At 45.9% G+C, this 25,802-nt stretch overlaps 1 protein-coding gene and 1 long non-coding RNA gene across 4 annotated transcripts in view; one reads left to right on the forward strand and one right to left on the reverse strand.

Annotated features, from left to right (window-relative positions):
- Nucleotides 1–5,041, reverse strand: part of LOC135285479 (potassium-transporting ATPase alpha chain 2) — a 20,899-nt gene extending 15,858 nt beyond the window's left edge. The window contains exons 1-4 of one of the 2 annotated variants that reach the window (XM_064397791.1): nucleotides 4,709–5,041; nucleotides 2,903–3,049; nucleotides 1,498–1,557; nucleotides 362–565 (exon numbers count right to left, since the gene is read on the reverse strand). In XM_064397791.1, the coding sequence (XP_064253861.1) occupies nucleotides 362–565; nucleotides 1,498–1,557; nucleotides 2,903–3,049; nucleotides 4,709–4,717 (420 nt within the window). In that variant the 5' untranslated portion in view covers nucleotides 4,718–5,041. Of the gene's footprint in view, nucleotides 1–361; nucleotides 566–954; nucleotides 1,084–1,497; nucleotides 1,558–2,902; nucleotides 3,050–4,708 lie in introns of those variants that run through there. The other variant, XM_064397792.1, reaches the window with a different exon arrangement.
- On the forward strand, nucleotides 511–25,802 carry LOC135285483 (uncharacterized). Of its 2 annotated transcripts, none has more exons than XR_010350299.1 (4): nucleotides 511–1,993; nucleotides 2,201–2,300; nucleotides 16,382–16,429; nucleotides 25,472–25,802. It is a non-coding gene; the product is annotated as an uncharacterized LOC135285483 (long non-coding RNA). The 2 variants fall into 2 exon arrangements; XR_010350300.1 differs by lacking the exon at nucleotides 25,472–25,802 and adding an exon at nucleotides 21,462–21,767.

Genomic DNA, 25,802 nt, shown 5'->3' on the forward strand with positions numbered 1-25,802 from the left:
GACACAATCCCAAACAAATTACAGTGTAACAATTTTTTTTTAAAAAACCCAAAAACAGGGTGTAACTCAAAGGGGAATTAGTCAGAGACTCTTTAATCTCTGACTGAAGTCAGAGTCTAAAGTCTTTAGACATTTTTCCTGCTCTCAGAATTCTCAAGAATTCCGATTATGCCCAGTGGCTATCAAATCTTTGCCCAGGCACTCTTTCAGCGAGTGGTGCGCGCGGTGTTTGAGCTTTTATCAGAAGTGTTTGGCAGCGGCAGAGTCTGGTGAGAACAAGAGGCCTCCTTGGAGTTACTGAGTAACTGTGGAGTATTTAAACCTCCCCAGCCATGGCGAGACCCAGCGCTCATCCACTCACGTTGTCAAAGGCTGAATCCACCCCCTGCGCCAGCTGGATGCCAAAGGAGATCCAGGAGAAGGCAGCCCCGATCCACAGGAGGATGGAGAAGCCCCCGATCATCTGCTTGAGGAACTTCACGATTTCGGGGGTGGCTTTGGGAGGAGTGAGCGCGTTGGGGCCGTCCCGAGCCAAAATCTCTGCTGCTCTTGCACTCGAGAGACCCTGCAGAAGGAGGTGACGTGTTTACAGTGAAATCACAAACTGATTTTTACCCCAGCCCAGAGCAAAATGCACGTGCTGCTGTTTTTTCACACATTTACAATGAAATCGCAAACAGATTTTTACCCCAGCTCAGAGCAAAATGCACGTGCTGCTGGTTTTTCACACATTTACAGTGAAACCACAACAAAATGCTTGTGCTGATGTTTCTTTCAAGGTTGTTTGTGTCACAAACCAGCTGCAACTCTGATTTCCAAACCTCCTGATTTCAGAGTGGCTGCTATTAATTATCTGCTCTGGAGAAAGAGCTATTTCTTATTTCTTCTGGAGCACTGAATTTGGGGTCGCATCCATCAGGAGTTTCCATTCCGTTGGTTATCAATCAAATATACCTGGACTAAGTGTTTGGAAAGTCAGGGGAAAACTGACATTCTTTTGCTGCTGCTTCTGCATTTCCACAAGGTGTTAGTAGCCCAGGAAGTTCTTGAAATTCTTGTCTGGGTTCTGGCCACGTTCAGTGCTTTGATATTCAAATGTCAGGTGTCAAAGGGACTCAGGTTCAGTTTTTCAAATCTAGATTTTCCTTCAAAATCAGCTCAATCCATGCAGTCTTTGGCTATAAACTGTCACAGTGAAAAGTGAATTGTGGCGAAATCAAAGGATCAGATAACAGCTTTAGAAAAAATGAGGTCCTGGTGCAAAACCCTGAGTCCCATTTTTGATTTCAAAGCAGTAGCTCAGCTTTCTTCAGCCTCGAGAGAAACTCCGCTTTAAATCCAGAGCAGTGCTCGCTGGCTTGCTGGTTGAGGCTTTACTGAGAGCATCAATGCAGGCACCCACACACATCTAACAATGGAATTCCTGCTCCTGGGAGCTCTGGGGAGGCCAGAGGCACCTGACTGAGGCAGTTCCTTAAGGAAGCCCTGGGCACTTACTTTGTCGATGCTGGTACCGTACTTCATCTCCAGCTCCGAGGTGCTGAGCCTGTGGTCATCCTGCATGCCAAGAGAGACAGGAAATTACAGTGAGCAAAGCATCAGACTGATGGAAATTTTTATTTCCAGACTGCCTGGATCTGGGAACATGGATGAAGCTTCTTGTAAGACACCCCACTTTCATTAATTAGATAAATCTGCATATTGATGAGCAAAATATCTTCCACTGGAAGATGAGATTTTTTCTTTTTGATATGCAGAGTGCTTTTGTAAATAGCTCCCTCCTCCAGCAAATCTGTCACAAGAACAGGGTGGTGTGTTCATGTTTCTGTTGCTTGCCACGAGGGGCTGTGCTTCTTTTGGATAAATCATTTTCAGTCTGCATGCTGCAGGGCTCAGAGTGTGTGACAACAACCTCTGCCCTTGATTGCCAGGGTAGGGAATGTGAATTATCCTCCTCAGTCTGGTGGAAAGAGGCAACAGGTTCTAAGCACAGGTAAAAAGGGTGTGGGAGAGGGAAATCTCAAAGCTCTTGTCCTTGGCCTGCAGTGACACCTCTTTAGTATCATTGGCCTAATTATATCTTGTGCTGAACTGGGATTTAGAAGCCAAGAATTTGAGAGATCTCCCAATTGTTTTCTCAGAGTGATTCATGGGTACTTGGGTGAGTCAATTCTCTGTCTGTGCTTTGGTTTCTCTTTAGAAACACGGGAGTGGAGTTACATGCCCCGGTGGCAAAGGCAACACAGACAGAAATATTTACCTGCTGCTGGGCAGATCTTGGAAACGTGCTGGGTGAATGGGTGAGAAAATCATGGAATCAATATCTTATTTTGGTGTTCTTTGAGCTTTGCAATGCCATCCAGCCCGTAAATAGCCTCTCCTCTGAGCTGCTCTCACAGCAATCCCAAAAAGAGGTCAGCATAATTACCCTCATGTTCCAGATTGGGAAACTGGAATGTGTGAGAGGAAGCAACATTTCCAAGAGCAGGTCAGCGGAGAGCCAGGAGGAAAACACAGATTTCTTGAAGGCCAGAGCAGCTGGTTTGGGTAAAACCCCCCGTGTTTAAAGCTGAGACCTGCTCAGCTCTGGAATCTCTGGAGCACAATGCCGCGGTTCTGCCTCTCCCTCTGACTCCTGGCTGGCTGTGCAAGCTGTCAGGAAATACTGATGGCAGTGATTCCATCTGGGGAATGGCTCCTTTTTGGGCAGATAATGTTCTGTACCATTGGTGGCTCAATTATGCCAGATTCATCCTCTCATTTTAGGTATTAATCTTGCACAGGGATTTTCTGGCACACTCCAGGAGGGTGAGGAAGCAAATCCTTCCCTGTGCCAGGATTTTCAGTGCAGGACACTCCCTGGATTTCACGGAATGTGTAATGGAAGCTCAGCAACACTCACCAGGTCCAGTTCTTTCTTAAGATCTTCTGCCTTCTTTTTCTTCTTGTTGCCTTTTTGGTCTTTGTCCTTCTCCTCTTCATCTTCAATCTCTGTTTTATGCAGATCTTTTGTCCCATAGATCTCAACTGAGTAAACATCGGACTTTTTCTGTAAAAGACCACAAAAAAGTCAAAATTTTGCAGATTTACATTTTTAGACAGCTTAGAAATTTGTACTGTCACTTTCTCCTGGCTACTGAAGGTGTTTTTTCCTGTCTTATCCAGACATTCCTCCAGTTTGTGTTACTGTGTTTGTGGTCAGGACTTCATCAGGTGCAAATTACAGGGATTGCTTTAGGGATGTGCAACACTTCCAGCAGTTTATTATCTGAAACAAGTGTAGCAAAATACTGCCCAGGACCTCAACAATGAAGATTATTTATCAGCTCCAAGAAGAGATCAGTGGAAAAACAAAATATTCGTGAAAGGAAAGGAGAGGAGGAAATGATCCATTGAGAACTTGCTTGTTCCTGGAGCTTTTCAGATCCATAACTTCAAGATCCAAATTTTAATTACAATTAACACCAGACTGAATGCCAAGGAGGAGTTGCTCTGTTTTTGCCCACACAGAGCTCAGACCTGGCAGGGATTTAGCCAACAAAACACTTCTTTTTGGCAGGGGAATATTGGGCACAGGGAGCTGTTGACCCAGGGAGGCTGCTGCACCTCAGGGAATGTTTTGCTTTCAGTGATAACTCGGGAGTTGTGCTGTTTCCAAACCCTGGGTTAACTCTGCAGTGTGCAGGGCAAACTTCCCTCCCGTGCTGCTGATTAATGATAACATTCCAGCTTCCAAATTATCCTGGAAACGACATGCCAGGCCTTGGGAGAGCCACTGGGTGACCCCATTCCAGAGGTTTCCTTGTGGATTAAACCCCAGAAGTTCAGGAGAGCCCCCCTGGAAGTTCCCTGGTGGGACAAAGCACAAAGGGGCTCTACCAGTGCTTGGCTTCCTGAGAGATCTCACAGAATGAAGGAAGAGCTCTCCATAACATAAAGAAAGCACAAATAATGGAAACAGCAATTTAAAAAAAAAAAAAAAAAAGATAATAATTGGGGTATCATGTTATTTAACACTGTTCTGAACTCAAAACTAGCATCTTATCCTCAGCTCTCCTGTAACCAAAGGAGTATTTAAATCTTGACATTGTCTCTGGATGAAGGGGAAAGCGAAGAGCTGCTGAGCAGTTTGAGGACTTTACAGACTGAAATACTATTCCTAAACACTTGATTTTGCTTGGTGATGCACATTCCAGAGACAGGGCATGCCAGTTATAAGCTATGAATTATTTCTGCCATGCTGAAGATTCACGATCTGTTTTATCTATTGGGATTTTTTGTCTTCACCTTCCTCCTCCTCCTCCTCCTCCTCCTCTCTTTAACTCTCCAGCCCAAAAAATCTGTTCAGCTTTTCAAATCCCTATAGAGCACAGAAACCAGGAAAGGCAACAGCTCTCTGCTGGGAAAACTTAGCAGGTGGTAGAGAAAGATAAAGAAAATTTATGAAGTTAGTAAAATCTATTGCTCACTTGTAAGCATGACCTACCTATGTTAACCTTTAACCTCCAGAGTTTCATAAAATCTCAAATTTTGGCTCAGATTTTTGGCTCAGCCAATCCAAGAATTCTTCCCAAGAATGCAAACTGTTTATGCTCAATAGTGTATGGCATTAATTCAAATTTTCACTTAGCCTGTACTTATAGTATAGATTCACAAAACAAAACTTAAGAGGAAACACAAGGGGCAGCTCCTTGGGCATTGTACCCACCTTGACCATCTTGGTGAGTTTATTCCTTTCCTGATGGAGGGAAGCAGCCAAGCCAAAGCCTCTGGATCAAAAAGCCAAAAATCTCTGGATGAAAAGCCCAAGCCCAGCTGGGGACTGTGGTGGCTCAGAGCAGTGCTGGAGTGCAGAAGCTCCCCGAGGTGGTGGGTCCCTCTCCTGTGGCCAGCAGGTGTTAGCTGGAATGCTGCTCCCACCTCGGCATCCTTCAGGCAGGACCAGCTCCCTGTCCCAAGGCTGTGGAGAAAGAGCTCTGCTTGCTGCTGCTTTATAAATCAGCATCTTGGGCTGCCACTCCACCCCTCCCCTTCCAGGTCCAGCCCATCTTCTGTTTCACCTGGAGTAGGTGGAAAAATACCACAGTAATGGGCATGTGGGTTTCAGGTCAGATAGGTTCTAATTATTCCTTTGTAGTGTTTGCTCACAAGTAGGGAACAGGTGTATTATTCATCTTGCTGGAAGCAAGGAGTTTCCTCCAGAGGCTTTCCAGCTCTGGCTCCCCTCGGGATCCTGGGCTAAGGGAGGGCTCTGCACATTCTGTCTCACCTGCCCAGGTGATGTTCTCTTTGCCTGAGGCTCCTCCAAATTGAATTCCTGTTGCTTTTGAGCTCTGGCAGGGATTTAGTGGAGTGGTGCTCTTGAAGCTTCATAGCTTGGACTTCACTCTGAATCTTTGCCTTGTATTTCGTGTGTTTTCCACCTTCATGCTGAGCTGGGAGAAGTGAACTTCCTGGTGCTTGTCCAGCAGGGCATTTACCTGAACAGTTCTTGGTTTGTCTTGCACCAATTACCAGCTTGCAGGTAGGAGTGATAATGAGATTTGTGACACTTCTGGTACCTGGCTGGTCCCATCACTTGGGAGTAAAGCTGCTGCTTCACCTCTGAGGCTGAGCTGATGAAAAGCTGAGGGAAACAGAGGGAATGATCTTCTGTAATTTAATGTTATATGGGGGAAACTTTTCTGTCATCCATCAAAATGTGCTGATCAACAGTATTTGGTCTTTAATATTATAACCTTTACTCTTTGCTGTTATAGTCTTGAATTCTATGCAATCCATAAACTTAAAATCCATTGGAGATAGTGTGTGGTGCCACCAGCAAATGACTCAAGTTGTGGTCAGAGATATGACGTGTTGATGGAGATAATCAATGCCAACTTTATCAAATCACAGACAGAAGCTGTTAGCAGAGGGGAAAATCCAAAGGACATCATCTATTACCTCAACAAGAGCAGGTATAATTTATATTCATATCAAGTTCGCAGCAATTTGAGTTCACAGACCTCCTCAAGCTGCTCCCACTTCACAGTTTACGTGTGTTGGTCTTTTTCCATGGCATTCTTTAACCCTGGAATGTTGTGCAAGGCACAGAAGTGGGTCTGGAAAGGTTTCGTGTTCAGTTTCTGCTGCTTGATGTACTCAGAGCTGGGTTTTGTTCTGGAATATCAACCTTTCCCTACGTCTGAGGGTGCTGGAGGTTTCCCAGTGTGAGTAGGAGCAGGGATGAATTGGCTGTGTGCAGGGAACCTGTGTTGTGTGATTCCCAGCACTGAGATCCTCCTCTCTGTTCTGGGACAGAGCCAGAGCAGGGTGATGGAGAGGAAATGTGAGCATGTCTGACATCCAGCTGGACTGCTCAGCCTGGAATCTGGGGGATTTGAGATGGGAAGTGGCCTTGGAGATGGGGAAATGCCTTCCAGGGATGTGCTCACATGACATCAGCTCTGTGGGTAAAAGCAGTGGGCTGCAAAATGGGAAAGCCAGCACATTTCACCCTTTTACTGGTTTGAAGTGGGCACTGAGATCTCTAACCCAGTGCTGGATGGAGAACAAGGATGTGCTTCCTACAATTCCCAGATCCATGAAAGCAACCACCGTGTGCTTTTTAGCAAAGGTTTGTGATTCAGGACGTTTATCTGGCTCATTTGGGCAGTTCCACATTTGCCTTCTATAAACCATGAAGGCTTTTGCCCGGGGAGGAACGTTAGAAATGCAAATGAGAGAAGTGTTTGGCAACAAAGCACGGGCTAACCCTGCTCCTCACAGGGTATTTATCCTGACACATCTGCCTGCTGAAGGATGTGCTCTGAGGCCAAGGAGCCGGGCTGGGAAAGTCTCTGTGGACACTTCTGTGGCTCAGGATTTACAGAGGATTTGCTGCTGGCAAACCACCTGTGTGGAGCTGCCAAGTTCAAAGGGCAAATTCGATGTTAAAATTCTGTGGCCAAAATTCCATTAAGTCTGTCAGCTGAAGGGCTTTTTTTTTTTTTTTTGGCCAGTTAAAAAGCAAGGATGAGGAGCACTGTGAAAAAGACAAATATTTTGTTTTTCATGAACCAGCAGAAGGTGGTTGGATAGCTGGAATCCTCCTTGTTAGCTGGGGTCACTTGTCACGACAGAATTTGTGTTTTGTCACTTGGCTGTGCTGAAAAGGTCCCAGGAACAGACCCCAGATGTGAACCCAGGCTGAATTTCTGGGCAAGGGCTGCTCCAAAACCAAATCCTGCTCTGTGCCCTGCAAGACGTGGCACGTCCTGAGAGGAACATACCTGAGGGCTGGGATTGTCACGTGTGTTCCTGGTGTGTCACAACAGTCACAGCTGGGCCCTGCTGAGGGGGGAGAATGAGTGAGGATTGTGCTGCTTCCTAAAGATCAGCCTAGAAAAACAATGTGGCCCTTCTGGATTATTATGTCTCACATTTGTTCACCGGAATTAAGACCAATTTGGATCCTATGTGAGGAAAGACAGCCAGGAGAATGTCTGGATGTTATTTAGAATAGGGAGCCCACATTTCTTAACTCATAGGAGCTGATCCCAGTGCCCAGATTGCCAAATTCCTTCAGGTTTCGAAGTAAAAGTGTGAATGTTTGTAAAGCATTTTGGGGAAAGGAGAATGCACTGCCTCTGCCTGATGAGCTTTGCCGAGTTCTTTACATGTCTTGGATGAAGCAGGACGAGCATGAGCGGCGGAAGGACTTGAAGCAGCAGAGAGGGAGGTAAATCGATGCCAAATCTTGCTGAAACTTGCTTAAATTTGCTCAAGTTTGTTTAAAATCCCTTTAATTTTCTTTAATTTTCTTTAATTTGCTTTTCTCGGAGCGGTGCGCGCTGGCTGCAGTTCCCGGGCAGGCCGGGAGAGGGCGCAGGACGCTCTGCGCTCAGCGGTTCCTTCGCTAATTCCTGAAAAATTCCCCAAATTTCCCAGAAATGAGCCCGAATCTGCCTCGGTGTCCCGGCACATCCCTGTCACCTCCCCCGCAGTGCCGCCCCAGAGCGGGAGCTGTGGCAGCGAGGCCAGAGGAGGCTGCAGGATGATGAGAAATGAAGATTATTCAGCCTTTTTCCGCAGAAGAGACCAGGGGTGACCTCACTGTGACCTTCCCGTGCATGAAGTGAGGCAGCAGGAGAATTTCTGCGACGGTCCGGAGTGACAGGACAAGGGGGAGTGGCTTCAAGCTCATAGAGAGAACGTTTAGAAGGAATATTGGGAAGACATTCTTCCCTGGGAGGGTGACACAGAGAAGCTGTGGCTGTCCCTGGATCCCTGGAAGTGCTCAAGACCAGGTTGGATGGGTTTTGGAACACCTTGGGAAGGTGTCCCTGCCCTTGGTAGGGGTGAGATTGGATGGGATTTGAAGTCTTTTCCAACCCAAACCATCATGGGCTTCTGTGACTCTACAGAGAAAAGATTTGTTTGGTTTTTTCTAGGCTTTGTTTGTTTGTTTGCCCTCCCTCAAGACCAAGGGTAAAACCAACCCTGAACTCTCCAGAGTCAAACAAGTGGAAGGGGCTGAAAGTTTATTCTGGGTCCATCCACTACCCAGGAGGAAAGTTCTGCTCTTTCCTTGTTTTTCTGCTCGGTGGAGAGCAGAAATCCCCCTTCCCTCTAAGAGCCAAGTGCTGAACCTTCCCTGTTTTTCTCCTTAATTTAACCCAAAGATGTTCAACCGTAATTCAGAGGCCACAAGCAATGAGCCAAGCACCTGTAAAAACCTCCCAGGAGCCAAACTAAGCCCAAGCTTAAGTGGTATTTGGACAGTGATAATTTGGGCATTGGCTGTAAACCACTCCTTGTCTGAGCATTCACCTCCTGACAGGGGGGATTTTACGTGGTGCCCATGAAAACCTCAATTTCTCTGCTTTTTCCCCTCCTAATTTCTCCATTCCTGTTAATCAAAGCTGAGTAGGAAATGCTGAGGAGCAGAGGGCTGCATTCCCAGCTTTCAGGCTGGCATTTTAAATGCTGAACCGTGCTCTAACCTCGTTAGAAATGCCGTGATGACTCGGTGTCCCTGCAGACCTGGCCACCACAGCTTGAGGCCATTTCAGGGCCAGGTTTGGGTTTTCCAGAAGGATTTGGCTTTTCCCTCAGCCTCTTGAAGCTGAGCTGGGTTCTGAGCACCACAAAGGGATGGCACAGGTGGAATTCAGCATTTCATCTCTATATATTTCCACACTGCCTTTATTTCTTCCCATCCTCTGACAAAGAGCTGCTGAATCCTGGGGGCACTGGCTGGTTTTTCACCTCCAGCCCTTGTTTGCTGAGGGTTTTTGAGTTTCTACAGCTCATATTTTCCATTATTTTTTCCAAATATTTCCACTTTTTGATGTTGAAAGCTGCTCATTCCAAACATTTTCACGTAGGCCATCAAAAAGCTATGGCTGTCTTTAATTCATATACCAGGGCGTGCTGAGCTCGGTGCTGCCTGCCCAAAGGGAGTTCAAAAATCAGAGTTTGCACATTTCTTCTTACAGGGGATATCACTGAGAATCAATTTTCTGTCGATGTTTTCTGTCTGTGAGGAAGAAAAACAAATCACAAGCGAGTCACAGCATCCAGGACTATTTTACTCTTCTTAATATTTTATCTTCCTGCTTCCTCATGCTCCTAAATACAAACCATTACTGGATTCATATTGCTTTAAAAAACAGCAAAGAAAATTGATTTTCCTCCTTGTAACTTCCTGGAGCTGTCAGGAGCAGCCAGGACTGCAAATTAGTGTAAAACCACAGAACTTCTTCCTTTAAATATGGTGATATTCCCAACATTTCATGATTTATAGGAATTTGTAAATTCTAGTCCTTCAAACAGCTGCTGTCTTGATGCTTTGATCATTCTCAGGTTAAAAAAATAAATAAATAAAAAATGTTTATATATAGTATTATATATAATATACTTTATATATATATATAAATATAAAATGCATATAATATACAACTTGTATCTTGCAATATATTATATTACATTATACTATATTACATTATATTATATTATATTATATTATATTATATTATATTATATTATGTTATATATATTATATTATATTAATAATATAGAATGTATAGTATATAGTATATATAATATACTATATTTTATACTATATTATATATAATGTAGTATATATTATGTTTAACATCTAATATATAACATATAATATATATGATATATAATACATTATATATTTTACTTTATATTTAATATGTTATGTTTTCTATCTTCTATATTTTATTTTATTTTATTTTATTTTATTTTATTTTATTTTATTTTATATATAATGAATTTTTTTCCCTTTTAAAATACTATCTGATGGGCAGGGTAAGGAGCTCACTGTGGTTTGCAGTCAGAATCTGCTGCTCCACAACACACCCTGCCTCATTCCTGAGTGGCAGAGGCAGGAATTCTTTGGGATGCCAGCAGGAAAATGGGATGGTTAAAACAAGGATGTGAGCTTGGTCTTCTGTGCAGCTGAAGCTGGACACACAGGAAGAGAAAATTGGGATTTTTCAGGGGTGTGTTGACCCCAAAGCACCTCTGCAAACCCAGGGAGGAAGTGGCCAGGCTTGTAAAAGCCCTGGAATGTGTGATGTGTGCTGAGCCACCCCAGCACCACGGGATCCTGGAATCCTTGGGGTCAAAGGCACCTTAAATCTCTTCCCATCCCCCCTGCCATGAGCAGGGACACCTCCCCTGGCCCAGGCTGCTCCCAGCCCCTGGTGCTGTCTGGAAACAAATTGTCCATCTCCAGACTGGAAGAGCCTCATTCATTTCTCACCAAAAAATCACTTTGAGTGGGCAACAATTACTTCCTGATTTCATGGGGAACCAAACTGAGCATTGTTTGGCAAAGGTTTGTTAGAAAATCTCGGTTTTGTGGCTTTCTGAGGGTGTTTTTGGGATGGAAAGCAAATCAGTGCAGCAATGTGACTGCACAATTGCCAAACCAAGCATTATTTGGCAAAGATTTGCAATAAAATCTCGGCTTTGTGGTTTTTTGGGGATGTTTTTGTATGAAAAGCAAATCAGTGCAGCAATGTGACTGCACAATTGACAAAACAACCGAACCAAACCAAGCATTATTTGGCAGAGATTTGCTTAGGAAATCTCCATTCTGTGGTTTTTTGGGGGTGCTCTTGGGATGGGAATAAAACCAGTGCAGCAATGTGGCTGCAGAAACAATTTCCAAAGCCAAATGAACCAAACCAAGCATTATTTGGCAAAGATTTGCTGGGGGAGTCTCAGTTCTGTGGCTTTTTCAGGGTGCTTTTGGAATGGAAAGCAAACCAGTGCAGCAGTGTGGCTGCACAAAAGATTGCTAAAACAATTGAACCAAACCAAGCATTATTTGGCAGAGATTTGCTATAAAATCTCAGTTGTGTGGCTTTTTGGGGGTACTCTTAGGATGGAAATAAAACCAGTGCAGCAGTGTGACTGCAAAATTGACAAAACAATCAGACCAAACCAAGCACTGTCTGCAAAGATTTGCTATAAAATCTCATTTCTGTGGTTTTTGGGGGTGTTTTTGGGGATGGAAAGCAGGTCAGCGTACCAATGTCACTGCACAAACAATTGCCAGCTGCTTCAGCAGGACGAGCCTGGCAGGATGATTCCCCCTGCAAGGTGGCTGAGGTGCCACAGCCAGATGTTTACCAGCTGCATGACCTGGAAAGGGATTAACCCTGACTCAGTTGGATGTGGGTCACCCCAGCCCCGTCCCCTTCCATGTCCTGCCGTGTCACCCCGCTGAACTTGTCACTTTGTCAGGCCACGGGTGCCCGGGGTTTCAGCTGGGAATGCCAAAATCCTGGCTCACAGCTTGCAACAGCTGCTGGCAGAGCCAGGCAGGGCTTTAGTCACGGCTCACAGAGGCTGGGACTGGCCCTGGGGTGGCTGGTGGCTCCCAGGAGCTGGCACAGCCCCACCTCTGCCACCCCCAGCCCTGGCACTGCCAGGATTGCAGGAGGAAGCAACGTGAGAATGCCAGGAGCTGAGAAGGGTGTCGGGAAGTGTGGCTTTCAGGGGCTCAGTGGGACAAGGAAGTGAGCCACTTTGAGGTTTAAACTATTTTTAAGCTGGTTTAAAGCTGTTTTTGTGGTTTTGCATGCCCAGGAAAGTGTGTGGATTCTGGGGAGCTGCTCCCAGAGCAGGCAGCTTGGAAGGCATCTGTGGAAGAATTTCAAGAGAAGGCTGTTTCCTCCTTTTCTTTCTTTTTCTTAGTTTTTATTTTATTTTTCTCATTCCCATGCATTATCATCACAGTGGAATTCTGTTGGCTGCTTCCAAGGAAAGAAAACATTCTCTCACTCTCCTCCTACCTTCTGAGAAGGTATTTCAGACAATCTGTATTTTATTTTTCATTCGCATTTCCTCCTGAAATCCCACCCTCTAGAAATTCTATCCTCTAGAAATTACATTGTCACTGCAATGGTCACGTTTGTGCTCTTGAGCAAAATTCAGAGAAGGCTCCTGGGGTCAGAGAAAATGGCCTTGAAACAGTTCAAGGTGTTGCACAACTGGGCTGTGATGTGAGCTTGCAAACAGCATTTTCCCTGTGGAATTTGAGGATCACATGGCTTTGTTGCACAGCCCGGTGTGAAATCCTGCCTGCACTTGCACTTGGCCTGCTGCAGAGAATACTTGGGGTCAAGAAAAACTTGTTTCGTGTTTGTCAGAGCCGTGGAGGGACTGGGGACTGCCAGAGCATCCTTCCACCCAGTGCCCCGCTCAGGTGCCACACTCTGGGGTGGGACATCAGCAGCTGAAGGTAAAATGAGGATGAGGAGAAAGGGCTGGTGCCACGAGAGTGAGAAATGCACAGGGAAAATCCTCCCCTGCCTCTGGAAGGCCAAACATTTTCCCCATGGAGCAGCTCCCTGGAGGTTCTGGGGGCTGTGGGTCCCTCCAGGCAGAGCTGAAGGGATCCATGCTGCCCTTCCCTTGGAGTGCCAGCTCCCTCCCAGTGCCAGCTCCCTGCCCGTGCCCTGAGAGGTGGCAGAGGTGCCCAGCCAGGTGTTTGCCATGGCTGTGAAGAGAGGAAGAGCCTCCAGCTGTGCCCAGCTGTGCCAGCCTGAACTGGCCCCATCCACGGGCAGTTTTCCCCTCCCATTTTCAACCTTGAGGCCCCTGGTGCTGCAGGAAAATCCAAGCTCACCTTTCCCCTCCTTTCCCCCTGGGAAAATGGCCTGGACTGTGATTTCCACCAGGCATGGTTTGAGTGCTGCTGAGAACCTGTCCAACCACCTGCTCCATGCACTCTGGAATAAAGTCAGTTCAGTAAGAAATCCATAAAGCTGCAGGCTGGGGGCTTGGCTCGCAATGAATTCCCTGATTTTCAGCCTGCCTGGCTTTGGAAATGGCTCAGGATAGCGTGGATGATGTTTTGTAAAGCTCCTCTAGCCACGAAGAGTGCAAATTTTTTAGTGCAGTATGTGCCTCGGTGTTTCCTAGCCTTGTTTTAGTGAAGCATTTTGTGTTGAGCAGCCCTGAAATGTTAAATAGAAATGTTAGCTGGGTTTAGATTTTCTCCCTGCAGCTCTTTGTTTTGTACTTCTCATCTCTGGGATCTGTTTTTGCTGTGCTCAGCTGGGGAAGGTCACAGGTTTTTATTATAATGGTTAAAAAAAAATAAATTAAAATGTCCTTAGTGAGTGAGAAGTAACATCTCTGTTAGGATTGGGGCTCTTTTCATCAGAGGAACTGGCAGAGGAGGCTGGGAGCATCAGCTCCACTCTGCAGACAAAGTCTGGAGTGGCAGTGACAGGAAATCAGGCTGGGAATTGTGTCCTCTCCTGTGTGTCCCTCAGCCAAGGGTCCCTGTGAAAGGATGAGCCCTGACTCCTCCTCCCCTGATTTCTGTGTCCTCTGTCAGCTTAATTTGCTGAAGATCTGCAGAGCAGGGGTGCAGAGCTGCCTGGGATGGGGTGCAGCTCATCTCATTAACTCTGCACTCATCACTCAGGTTGTCTTTGTCGCCAAGAGGAGGAAAGCAGCACCTCCAGGCAGCAGTTCCTGAGCCTGGCAGGAGAGAGGAGCCGGGAATTACCCCTGGAGCATCCTGGCCTGTGCCTGGAGAGGGGGAGAGCAGATGAGAGAGCTGCTCTCAGGGCAGGCAGGCAGCTCCTGTCTGGTACCAACGCACAGGGATGAGTCCAGATGACACCATTTCAATATGAAAACGAGTTTTGATTTGGTTTTCATGTTCAGACATGTCTGAGCCAGCCCCAGACAGGAGCATGCGTGCTCCTTGGCCTTCCTGGGAACACGTTTATCTGGGAATTGCGCTTGTGCTGGTCACACTGCTCTGCTGCAGGAATACTTGCAGTTAATGCTGACTTTGACTGGAAGAGGATCTGGCAAATCCTATCGAGTTTTGCTTCAAGAGTCAAATATTTTGAGTGCATCTGGGGTGAGATGATTTGTGGAAGAGCTCAGGATGAATGAAAGGCTCCCTCTGTGTCACCAAATCCCTCTCGTGTGTGAAGTTTTGTGATGAGTAAGTGACTCTGTTGGGAGCTGTCAGCCAAAATAGAATCCCAGGCTGGTTTGGGATGGAAGGGACCTTAAAAATAATCTCATCCCACTCCCTTCCACTATCCCAGAGTGCTCCAACCTGGCCTTGGACACTTCCAGGGATGGGGCAGCCACAGCTTCTCTGGCCTCACCACCCTCACAGGGAGGAATTTCTGCTGAATATCCAATCTAAATCTGCTCTCTTTTGACAAGAGGGAAAACAAAGACAGTCCTTTTGGTGCTGGGTCTGACCTGCGTGGTTCCCAGTGTGCAGGAGGCTGTTCCTCCCCTGGGACAAACTGCTCCATGGCTTTGGATGTGGAAAAAAAGAGTCAAAAGAGAACCAAATCACAGGAGATGCCCTGAGCTTAATAAGGTGAAGGACTGTGATGTGCAAAAGATATTTGTGTTCTTGATAACCCTGGGAAAACATGGAAGAATCAGGGGGTAACTGAGCTATCCTGTCAAATGAGCTTTGTTGTGTTTCTGCCTGCCCTGCTGAGCTCCAGCAGCATCGGGTGGTGCAAAGCGTCCAACCTGGCTGAATTTTGGGTGCCAATTTGGATGATTATTGGAGGCTCTGCCTGCAGACCCTTCCCAGGGCAGTGTGAGGGTGCTGGGGGTCCCAGGGCAGGGCTGGAACTGCAGCAGCAGGGTCCCAGCAGCCGTGCTGGGGTTAATCAGCCCCGCTGCCTCCCGGCGCTAATTGCTGTTTGCACAGCACTCTGCAAATATGAAAGCTGTGCTGAAATGCAAATGATAAATCGCTGGCTGCCTCTGGAGCTTGTCCTCTCTGCTAACAGGCAGGCAGGCATTTAGGGTGAGTGGGAAATACGGGGTTGGATCAAAGGTGTGACAGCAGGGTCTGAGCACGGGCTCATCCCCTAAAAGCAGCTGAGCTCAGAAACCTCTGAGGGGAGGAATGTGCAGAATTCTGGGATCCTGATTCCACAGAGTGCCCGAAAACCCATGGCAACAGCCATGCCTGTGGTTAATTCCTCTGAGCTCTTGTGCCATCAGGGTTGCAGTGTTTGAGTTTTCACCCTTGGTGCTGACATCCATTTAATTTTGGGGACGTGCACAGCTCAGTTAGTGACCCAGGGATTTACTGGACATGAACCATGCGCCTCTCAGCAATAATAAACTCCATCCTTAGCTCCTTGGGATTGTTGGAAATTGCAGAGCAGCGCAGAGAGTGCAGTGGGATGACTAAAACCGATCCAAAATGTGTATTATTATTATTATTATTCCTGTCTCCTGTGAACACTGTAATCACAGCAAATTAAAATACATGAGGAAGTGTTCTCCTCCTCGGAGAGGAAGTCAGGTATTTGATATTTCATGTGCACAGAATAATACTTTCAATTTAGCTGTTGCAGAACCCTGAAAATTTACACTGCTTGGCACTGGCTCCCCAACATGTAGGAGTTTAGGCTGCTGCATCATTTGGAAGGAGATTACTCTTTAACATAAAGTATTTTAAGATTAATAATTTGAGAAGTTTCTGGGCATCCATTCAAGAGAACAGCTCCTTGGAACAATGTCTGGTTTTATTAGGTTATTGCACAAAATCAGCACTGCATTCAGATATTGCTGTCTCGCAGTATAACCCTGAAGGATTTTATTCAGCTACTGGAGTGATACTACAAAATGAGCATCATTTTACCACCACGTGAAACCAACCAGCAGAAAGGAGGAATTATTTGCAATGGTAGCAGGAAACAGAGGCTGGAACACGGCGGTGAAACAGTTTTGCAAAGTTCAGGAAAGGAAAATTGCATCATAAAGAAAATCGGGCTTAATAAATTACCAGTCCTGTGGGAATTGTCTTGTACTTTGAGAAGTAATTCTGGGTATTTCTTCTCATCAGGATGATGAATGGGCTGGTTCTGCCTGAGGGAGCGTGTTTAAGAACAAGGTAAGCACTAAAAATGAAAGCTCCGTGTTTCTGCAGCTGCCGTGTGTGAAATTGGCTTCTCTGAGGAAGAAGCAGAAATTCAGGGGGTTCCAAAGGAAGCTGGGCCAGTGAAATACAGCAGTTTCATTTTGTTCCATCAGAGAGAGAGATGATCCCTGGACAAGTCCCTGCCTTATGCCAAATCAGCTCAGCTACCTCAGGCTCTTGGTTGTGGGCTCAAATTAGGAGCCAGGAGCTTTCCATCTCTCCAGAACGTGGCAGCAGCAGCCTTTGGGCTCACACAAACCCCCGAGCCAGGGAGAAGGAGCTGCACATCAGTTCCTGGACACCCTTTTTGATTTTTTTTTTAATTATTCTCTTTAAATTTTTGATTGATGAGTCCCGTTCCTGCAGCAGCAGGTGTCAGGTCCAGGGCTCTGGATCAGCAGGTGATTTACACCGGCCTGGCTTCCTCTGGGAGTGAGTCAGAGGCTGGAGAGTTTCAGTCCAGTTTCTATTTTAAGTTGCTACACCTTGTTGGCTCCTCCTCAGAGGGGCTGGATCTCGTAGCTGATATCTCTGACATCTCCAGTGATAATCTCTGGGGTGCAGGGTGTCAGCAGGGTAAAAATCCCAAACTGCAGCAAATGGAAAAAGGCTGAGCAGGGCCCAGTTCCTGGGGGACAATGACTCCATTTCCCCAGTTCCCATCTTTTTTGGGGGCGCTCTCATGCTGCACTCCTGACATAGTGTCTCTTTCTCAATTTTAAAGAGTTAAATTTTTTCAATTTTGACTAGACTGTTAACACTTTTCAGCTGGAAGAGAAATCCCACGCAGGTGCTGTGACCCTAGAAATGCTGCTGGGAATTCAGAGATGCATTTGCAGCCACGGCAAGCCTGAATATGGATTTAATTTTGTGCATTTTCCCTGGATTTTTGCTCCAGCAGAAGCCTGGCTGTGGCACTGGGTGTGCTGTGCAGGAGAGGGAGCTTTCACTTTTGGACGTCACGTCCCTGGTTGTGATGGATTCCTTTGGTTTTGTGAGTGTGTGGGGTTTGTTGCATTACAGAGCTTGTTTGGAGAGATAATCCACTTATCAGGCCAAGAACACCTTCTCTCCCTACCAGACAACAAATTAGCTCTTCCCTTTCTGAGGGAGATAAAAAGGGATATCCTAACCCAGAGGAACAGGGCCATGGCATGGGGCTGACAGGCTCAGAAACAAAAGGAGAGGAAGGAAAAAGAAAAACACATTTGTTGAAGAATGGCTGCAAAATCTGAGCGATTTACTGCAGCAACTCATTCATCAGGGGAATTTGGCCTTGCCTCACTCTAATCTAAATTGAATCTAATTTAGATTCCAAGCAAGGGATGGGAATCCTTTCCTGAACCAAAACAAGCCTTGCCACCTCCTACCTATTCATTACTCATTCCTTAATTTGTTTGGGTTTGTTATGTAGGACACTCAGGAAGAATAGCTTAAAGCTGTGAGTGCTGGGCTGGATCTGCTGTTTTAATCTCGGCTTTGCTGCACATGGGGTTGATTTTTGGTGCAGTTTTGATGCAGGGCTGGTTCCATGCCTCTCTCTGCCTGGGGCCCCCAGGAAGTGGGGTGTGAACATCTTCCTTTTTTTCCCTGAGTGCTGATCTGCCTGGGAGAGAGCACTGCAGCCTGGGGCTCAAACAATTTCTGGTTTTTCATTAAAAACCAGCTCTGCTCGTGCAGAACCATCCATCAGAGCCATCAGGCAGAGCCCTCCTGGAAGGAGGGACTGGAGGATGGTTCTCTCCACCTTTGGGGTGTCCTGACCCACTTTCAGTTCTTGCTTTATAAGTCAATAAACAGCAAAACTTGGCCTCCCAGCCTGTGCCTGTCTGGGAATGGCATCATCCCTTCCCAGGGCTGCCAGCACCTGCACTGGGGCTCAGGGCAGTGAACAGTTCTCATTCAGGACTCTCCTGCAGCTTAAAACGTGTGCCACAGTTTGTTCTGAGCCTGTTTCCTGGGGAGAGCAGAGATTTGGGCATTTTTTGGGCATTGATTCCAACAGCTTCTGTAACCTGGAGCAGTCAGACCACCGCACAGACCACGGTGCTGCCTCCTAATTTTTGAATTCCATGCCTGATTCTTTGCTTCTCTGTGTCTCCCCTCCCTCCTTCCTGGAAATTCATCTCACTTCTGAGGTGTTTGGCTCCCTGGGAATCCTCTGCTGCCTGCAGGGATCTCCAGTGACCCTGTGGGGATGTGCTCCATGGTCTGGTCACTGTCTCAGTGCCATAAATCCTGTCACACCCACAGACATCATTCCCATTAGACTAATTTGTCTCCTGCTGACTCCGAGCAGAACCTTGGGCTGTGCAGGTTGTTAAACCCCAAGGATAAAGGTGTGGATTGCAAATTCAAGACTTGGGAAAAACCCTGCCTGCAAGCAGTGAGGGAGAAACAGGAATAGGAAAAATGAGCAGCTCTGCAGGGCTGTGAGAGTGCCTTGGATTTGGGGGTATCTGGAGAATCTGCTGGAAGAAAAAGCAAATTATCAATTTCCCTGCAGAAAGTGATAGAAAAGATTGGACACCCCCATGGGATCAGAGCATGCAGCTTCTGTGTGTGCAGCCCTGGGGTTTGTGCCATCCCTGCCTTGCTGCTCCTCTTCACGTCTCTCTCTCCTGTTTTTCCCTTCTGAAGTTCCCTCCCAGCAGCTGCTCAGCTCTTGGATGAAGTTTGGCACATCCAATCTGGCAGCACTGTCGTTTGGAGCTGAAAGGAATTTGCATTTTGGTGGTCAGGGAGATTTTTCAGGCATGTAGAGCCACCCCATGAAATATGAGTTGGTGGAATCGAAACTGAATTATGTTTTTCAAATCTTAATAATGACATTGAAGGGATCAGCATAAATTATTATTATTTTAAGAAAGTGGTTTTAAATTAGCTTTAAAACAGCTGGAGATAAGGAATTGTGAACTAGCAATGTTATCCTGCATTTCCATGGTTCAGTCTGGGATCTGCTGGGCCAGGCAGGGCTGGGGTTTGGGTTGGACCCTTCCAAGTGAGCTGAGCTCTGTTTTTGTTTTTGTTTTTGGGTTTATTTTTCTGGGACAGAGTTTCCATGCTATCAGGAAATGCTGCCACTGCCAGACTGAGCAGATCCCTTTGGTGGCAATGTCAATACTTGGAACAAAACCAGCACAGGACAAGGAGGCAGCTCCTCCTCACAGCTTTGTCCTGTATGAACCTCCTGAGGCAGCATTTTGCCTTTGAGCCTAAAATAACCCACAGGAGGATCTAAATTCTGCTGGAAATACTCCTGGCTGCAGCAGGTCTTCCTGAAAAACCTCAGTCTGTGCTTGGAATCGTTCCATGGATTCCCAGATCTCCCTGAAAAACCTCAGTCTGTGCTTGGAATTGTTCCATGGATTCCCAGATCTCCCTGAGAATCCTCAGCCTGTGTGTGGGATCGTGCCATGGATTCCCAGATTTGGGGTCAGCCTTGCTCCATTCCGAGCCGAGTCTGAGTCATGGGAGGTCTCTCAAGCTGCCTGATGAGCATTTTTTGCTGGAAAACACTAAATTAGCAGGTCATGCAGTCAGCTTATAGAGAATTGTGGCTATTTGCATATTTAATAGCTTGCAAATCATGAAATGCAGGTGATTTGATGCCTCAAGAAGGAAAAATGCATGGAAAGAGGACAAAAAACAAAATGAAACATTCTGCCAAAGGAAAGCTGATTTCAGTGCTGGAACCCAGTGGGTGAAGGACTGTCTGAAGTTAAAAAGACAAAGTTTTCAGTACTCTAAAGCACAGAAGTGCTCCCTGCTGTGTGCTGGCTCCTGTCTGCCCCAGGAGGGTGTTCCGAGGTGGGGAAGAGCCCATAAAGCTCTGCCTAGAAAGGGAAATGAGGTGAGGAGGTTTTGCTGAGCAAGAAGAAAGAGGGAAGGGGAAAGACTGGCATTGCTAAAGCAGCCCTGGCGTGGTCATGGGGCAGCAATGAAGGAATGGGGGTCACTGTGGGGGTGGAGGTGCCATAAACTGGTCATTACAGCAGGAAACGGGAAGTGCAGGGCCCTCACCCCAAGGTTTAATGTGTGGCCTTGAGCAAATCACCTCACCTCGGTTTACCCCTGCTCCCACTCTTCCTCCTGGGAGGGAGGGTTTGACACTCTGTGGGTTCAGCAGCTCAAGGATTTTATTATTTTATGGATGGATGTGCACCCAGTGCCCACAGGAGCCAGAAGGAGGTGCAGCATTGTCCCTCCTTGTTTGTGTTGCCTCTGTAGCTCAAATTCAATATTTATAGACCCAAGAGTATCTGGGAAAGGAAAATCCTTAATACCCTTAATACTTAATACTCTTTATCCCAGCTGAGGAGCTCTCTGGCATTTTAGAGGAAGCACATTCCTCTGTAAATTGAGATGAGCTTCCAGCTTTTCTGGAGGATGTGTGAAGTTTTATTGCTGCTGCCTCAGGAATGTCTTCATGCTTGTGCCTTCAGACGTGCACTAATGTGCTTTATTGCCTGAGCTCTCACACAAACAGCCAGTGTTGATATTTATTTGTGAGCTGTCGCCCTGAGGTGCTGGGAAAGGGTGGTGGTGCCTGTGGTGCGGAAGAAAAAGGCTTTTTTTAGATCACCATTTCTTGGAAAGTGATGCGTCCATTCCTTGTCTGATTTGCATCAGGATGGGAGGGAGGAGGAGGAAGGATTTTTGTGCAGGGGCAGGGAGGAGCACCTGGACAAGGGTTCCATGCCAAGATGAGAACCTGACCCTTGCCAGACAAACAGATCACACTCAGAGCACGTCTGGGAGGGCTCTCCTTATGGTTCACTGCTTGGCTCTTTTTGGAATGAAATTTCTGGCATAAAGCTGATGTATTTTATAGAAAAAGGTTGTTTTTAAACTCTCTCCCTTCCAAGGGCTTTGCTCAAACATACTTGTGACAAAAAGTGACACCCACCATGGTTTTCTCACCACCCCTGAGGGTTCTGAGCTCTGCCTCCCTCAACCTCCCCGTGCAGAAAAGCCTGATAACATAAAATATTATATTATTTAGGGTTTTCCAATGAAAACTGCTCTTCCAGACATCGAGGATTGTTTGCAAAGTGAAGAAAGGTGAATGGGGTGCTGTGGATGGGCTGTGAGCAGCCTGAGTGCAGGAATGGCCAGAATTCAATAACTCCTCTCCTGCTGTGTGAAAGTTTTACAGCAACTTCTGTGAGCCAGAGTTTGATAAGAGGATCCATGTTTACCCCTGAAAGAATTTCCTGGCAAGGCCCTTGACATAGAAACCAAGAAAGAAAGAAGGATAAATAAGAGAAACCTGCAACTGCCTGTTCCAATGAACACTTTGTTTGTCTCTCCTGACCAATGAGTAAACTGAAAAGTTTTGTAAGATTGTATAAAAAGCATCCATGCTGAAATAAAAACAATTTTGAAACCTTCTGAAAATTGTGTTGCTTTGTGTTGTCACTGTCTCAACAATGACACTGCTGGGCTGTGTGTGTAGTGCCACTGGAATGGGAATGGCTGTGCTTAGTGGGTCACACCAGTGACCTTTCACCTCCTCCTTCCTGAGCCTTTGTGGCCCAGGATGCTCCCAGGTTTGATATAAAAGCTATCCACTTTGATATAAAAGCTATCCACTTTGATATAAAAGCCTTTATCAGTGTGAAGAGGTTTCATTGTGCTCTGCCATATCAGTGTGGCTCCCTGTCCCAGCTCAGCTGTTGTCACTGGCTGATTGTCCCTGCACAAGGATCCATTGGTGCTGAATAACAAAAATAAGGAAACAGGGAAATCATTTGAATAAAACAAATAAGGAAGAAAAAGAGATTAAAGCGCAAATGGTTTCCATTTTGATAATTCACAGGTTGGAAGATACTTTTAAGGTTCAAATGTATGCATTAGAATAAAGAAAATGTTAGGAGAGTAGCTGATAAAATTTCACTGTTCTCTCAGGAGAGCAAAAACAAAACCTGTTTTTTTTCCCCTGTTAGTAGGAATTTTTGCTCATAATCAAATCCTTCTGAGAGCATGATGCTGATATTCTGCATTCCTCTGTGTGTGAGGGTGAGCAGATGTGACCCTCACAGTGTCCCTCTGTCCTGGAGCACCTCCTGCACCAGAAAAAAACCCCTGTTTTTCCAAAGTCCCACCCAAAAAAGTGCTTTTGGTGTTGTTAATTTTGGGGCAGGGCAGGTAATCATGGCACCATTAGGGCCAGGAAGCTCCTGGATCTCTTGATTTATCCCACACACATCACTGGCAGCTGGCACCAATTTTTAGTCCTGGCCTAAAGAGTGGCTGGAGCTGCTGCCCTGGTTCCAACAGCAGCTTTGGTGACCTGCAGAGAGTTCCGGGGCTCCTGTGAGCTGCCTCTGCTCTGGGGATGCTCTGCTGGAGGATTTATTCCCAAGAAAACCATTCCTGCGGGAGGCAGAGGAGGAGCAAGGAGCAAGGCAAGCACGTGGAGCGGGGCAGGGCTGGTATTGGAGAGGAATTTCTGCATCCCTCCTGCTGTTATTGTGCCCTGGAAATCTAATCCTGAAGGTTGCTCGGAGATGATGATGATGATGCATCACTCAAGTCCTTTACGGGCAGATGCTTTCAGGATGTGTCAGAGCTGCTCTGTCTCAGACATTTCTTGGCTTTGCTAAACCAAGAACTCAAATCTTTGGCTTGAAAGGGGAAAATTGTCACAGACATATTTCATGAAAAATGGAGAAGCTTCAGCTTCTCTGTGTTTTGCTGCTTTGGGATGCGATTTGTGGAATTGTTTACCCAGCATGTGAAATTGTTTTTATTTGATGACCAATGACAGCCACCTGTGCCTAGCAGTCACAAGATTTTATTCCCTTTCCTTTCCAGCCTTCTGATGGATCCTTTATTCTTTTTAGTATAGTTTTAGTATAGCATTTTAATACAATATAATATCATAATATAATAAATCAACCTTCTGAAGCATGGACTCAGGATTCTCATCTCTTCCCTCAAACCCTCAAACACAACCATATAAAATTTGCATTTGCTCACCACATATTAATTACTGCAGCTGATTAGTTGCCATGTGACATTTTAATGTAGATTTGCACCTGCAATTTGGTTCCTTTTTTGAGAGAATTGGTGTATTTCTGTAGCATTTCACAGCAGCTGGGGGAAAGGCGTGATGCAGGCACCTCAGCTGCTTGTAGATAAATTAAAGAGAGTTTTCCTGCAGAAGTGATTTCCAGCTGGGCATCTCGGTCACTCAGTCCTGGCATTCAGAGAGGCTGCGGTGCGCATTTACTCGGGGTTTATAAAGGTTTTGCGGAGGAGGATGAGGGCGGGGGAGGCAGGGACAGCCCGGCCGGGCCCGGGGGCACAGCGCTATCTGCCGGGAGCGCCTGGGCATCGCTCGCTGCCGGGTTAGCTCCTTTTCTGACCTCACACGGGGCAACTGAGAGGCGTTTTTTAAAAAAATTTATTCCATTTTCAGTCTCGTGTGAAGGGTGAGACACTACAGATGTTCGCGCCATCACAATCAGAAGCCAACTATTTCCTAATTATATTATAATATTATAATATAATATTATAATATTTTATACTATTATAATACATATAATGTTTTTCTTATATAATATATATAATGTTTTATAATATATATAATGCTTTATAATATATATAATGTGTTTCTTGGCCTCTCAGCTTTTGTTACACCACGCTGTAAATGCCTTAAAGATGCCAAATCATCTAAAGCTACCCCTTGTGATTCCTATCACAGTGCATCTTTCACAGTTTTATTTCTCTAAAGTATCCAGTGTTATTCGCAAGGCCACCCTTTGAAATATTTTTCTATCTCCATTGCTCTCTCAACAATATTGTGGAAACCCAGGGCACTGGGGATATTTCTCTGTCTGCTCTGGGGTGCCCTGACCCCCAGGGCAGCACTGACTCTGACCCTCATTCATGGAGAAAGTTTCCTAGACTTCAAAACAGACTGGAATTCACAAAGTGTGAAATAGATTATAGAGAGCAGTGTGGGTGTGTCACTTGGTGAGAAATTGAGGTTTTGGGATTTTTAGTATCTTGTGGATGGAAGCAGGATGGAGAGCACAGGGTGCTGTCCTGGGTTTCTTCTTCATGCTGCTTCTTCCTTCTTCTTCTTGGGTTTGGGTGCATTTGGTAATTGGGCAGAAAAGTCTGCACTGGGGCTCTGTGGGATCAGTTATTGGGTTAAAAGTGAAAATAATCTAGGTGTCAGTTCTTAATTGGATAGTTCAGTCTTAAAAGAGCTTGTAACAAGAGATTGTTGGCCATTTTGTGCCTTGGTGATGAAACTCATGGTGGTGAGACTGTTTCACTGATAAGAAATAATAAACACTTGAGTCCAAACATGAAATATCATCTCAAGTGCCTTCAATCCAGACCCAGAGAATCCAATACAATGTCTGTCCTATTCCATGGCATTCCTAAATTAGCACTTTTTGTCTCAAAGTTTACACACAAATACATGCTATGTGAGCCTTCATTCAAACTTTAAGAATTCTCCACAAATTCATTCCCACAGCCTTCCCCTGCCTGGAACACCAGCTTGGATGTGCAAACACACACACATGTGCTCCTCCCTTCCCCGAGCCCCACACAGGCATTCTCCATCAAATCTCCCCTAAGAGAAGGGATGAAAACCTACCAGGTCTAAATTCCTTTTTTTTCCCCTGTTTCTTTGTTTAAAGTTAATAAAACCACAACTAAAATAAACAAACTGTGGCAGAACACCCAGCCAGGAGGAGGTGCCTGCTTAGACACCGACGTGCCAGCAAGGAATCCCCTTTGGAAAATTGGTGTTTTGGGGAAAGAAAATGAGATTTTACAGATTCAAAGCTCTGGGTAAATTCTGTTGTTTTACACAGCACCTTTAAGTATGACCAGGGAGATGTTCTTCACTGACAGAAAACAAAAGACCTTTCAATTCTGTCATATTTAAGCTGGGAAACTGTTTCCTCCTTCCTCCTCCTTCGTCCTCCTGCTCCTTCCTCCTTCTCTTCTGTGGTGTCTAATTTATTACAAATGTGTTTGCCATTTTAGGTGAAAGAGGCTGACTGTGCTACGAGGAGGACAAAGCTGGGAACCCCAGATGGAGGGTGCAAAACACAGCCAAAATCCCAAAAAGTTTCTGTTTCACAATGGGGAACTTGGTTGTGCAAAGCAATAAGGGACATCAGACCAAAAATCTCCATTGCCAAGTCTTCTGGTCTTTTAAGGGATGTGGGATGATTTATGTCTGTGTTTACTGACAGCTCGGAGCAGATTCAGCTTTATTTCCTTTATTCATGTTTAAGGAAAAGCAGCAGCCAAGGTAAGACAGCAACATTTGCTGAACAAGCTTTCCTCCACAAAAACGCAATCCTCGCACCGA

The sequence above is a fragment of the Passer domesticus genome, chromosome 23, assembly GCF_036417665.1.
Source record: "Passer domesticus isolate bPasDom1 chromosome 23, bPasDom1.hap1, whole genome shotgun sequence".
Taxonomy (NCBI): Eukaryota; Metazoa; Chordata; class Aves; order Passeriformes; family Passeridae; genus Passer; species Passer domesticus.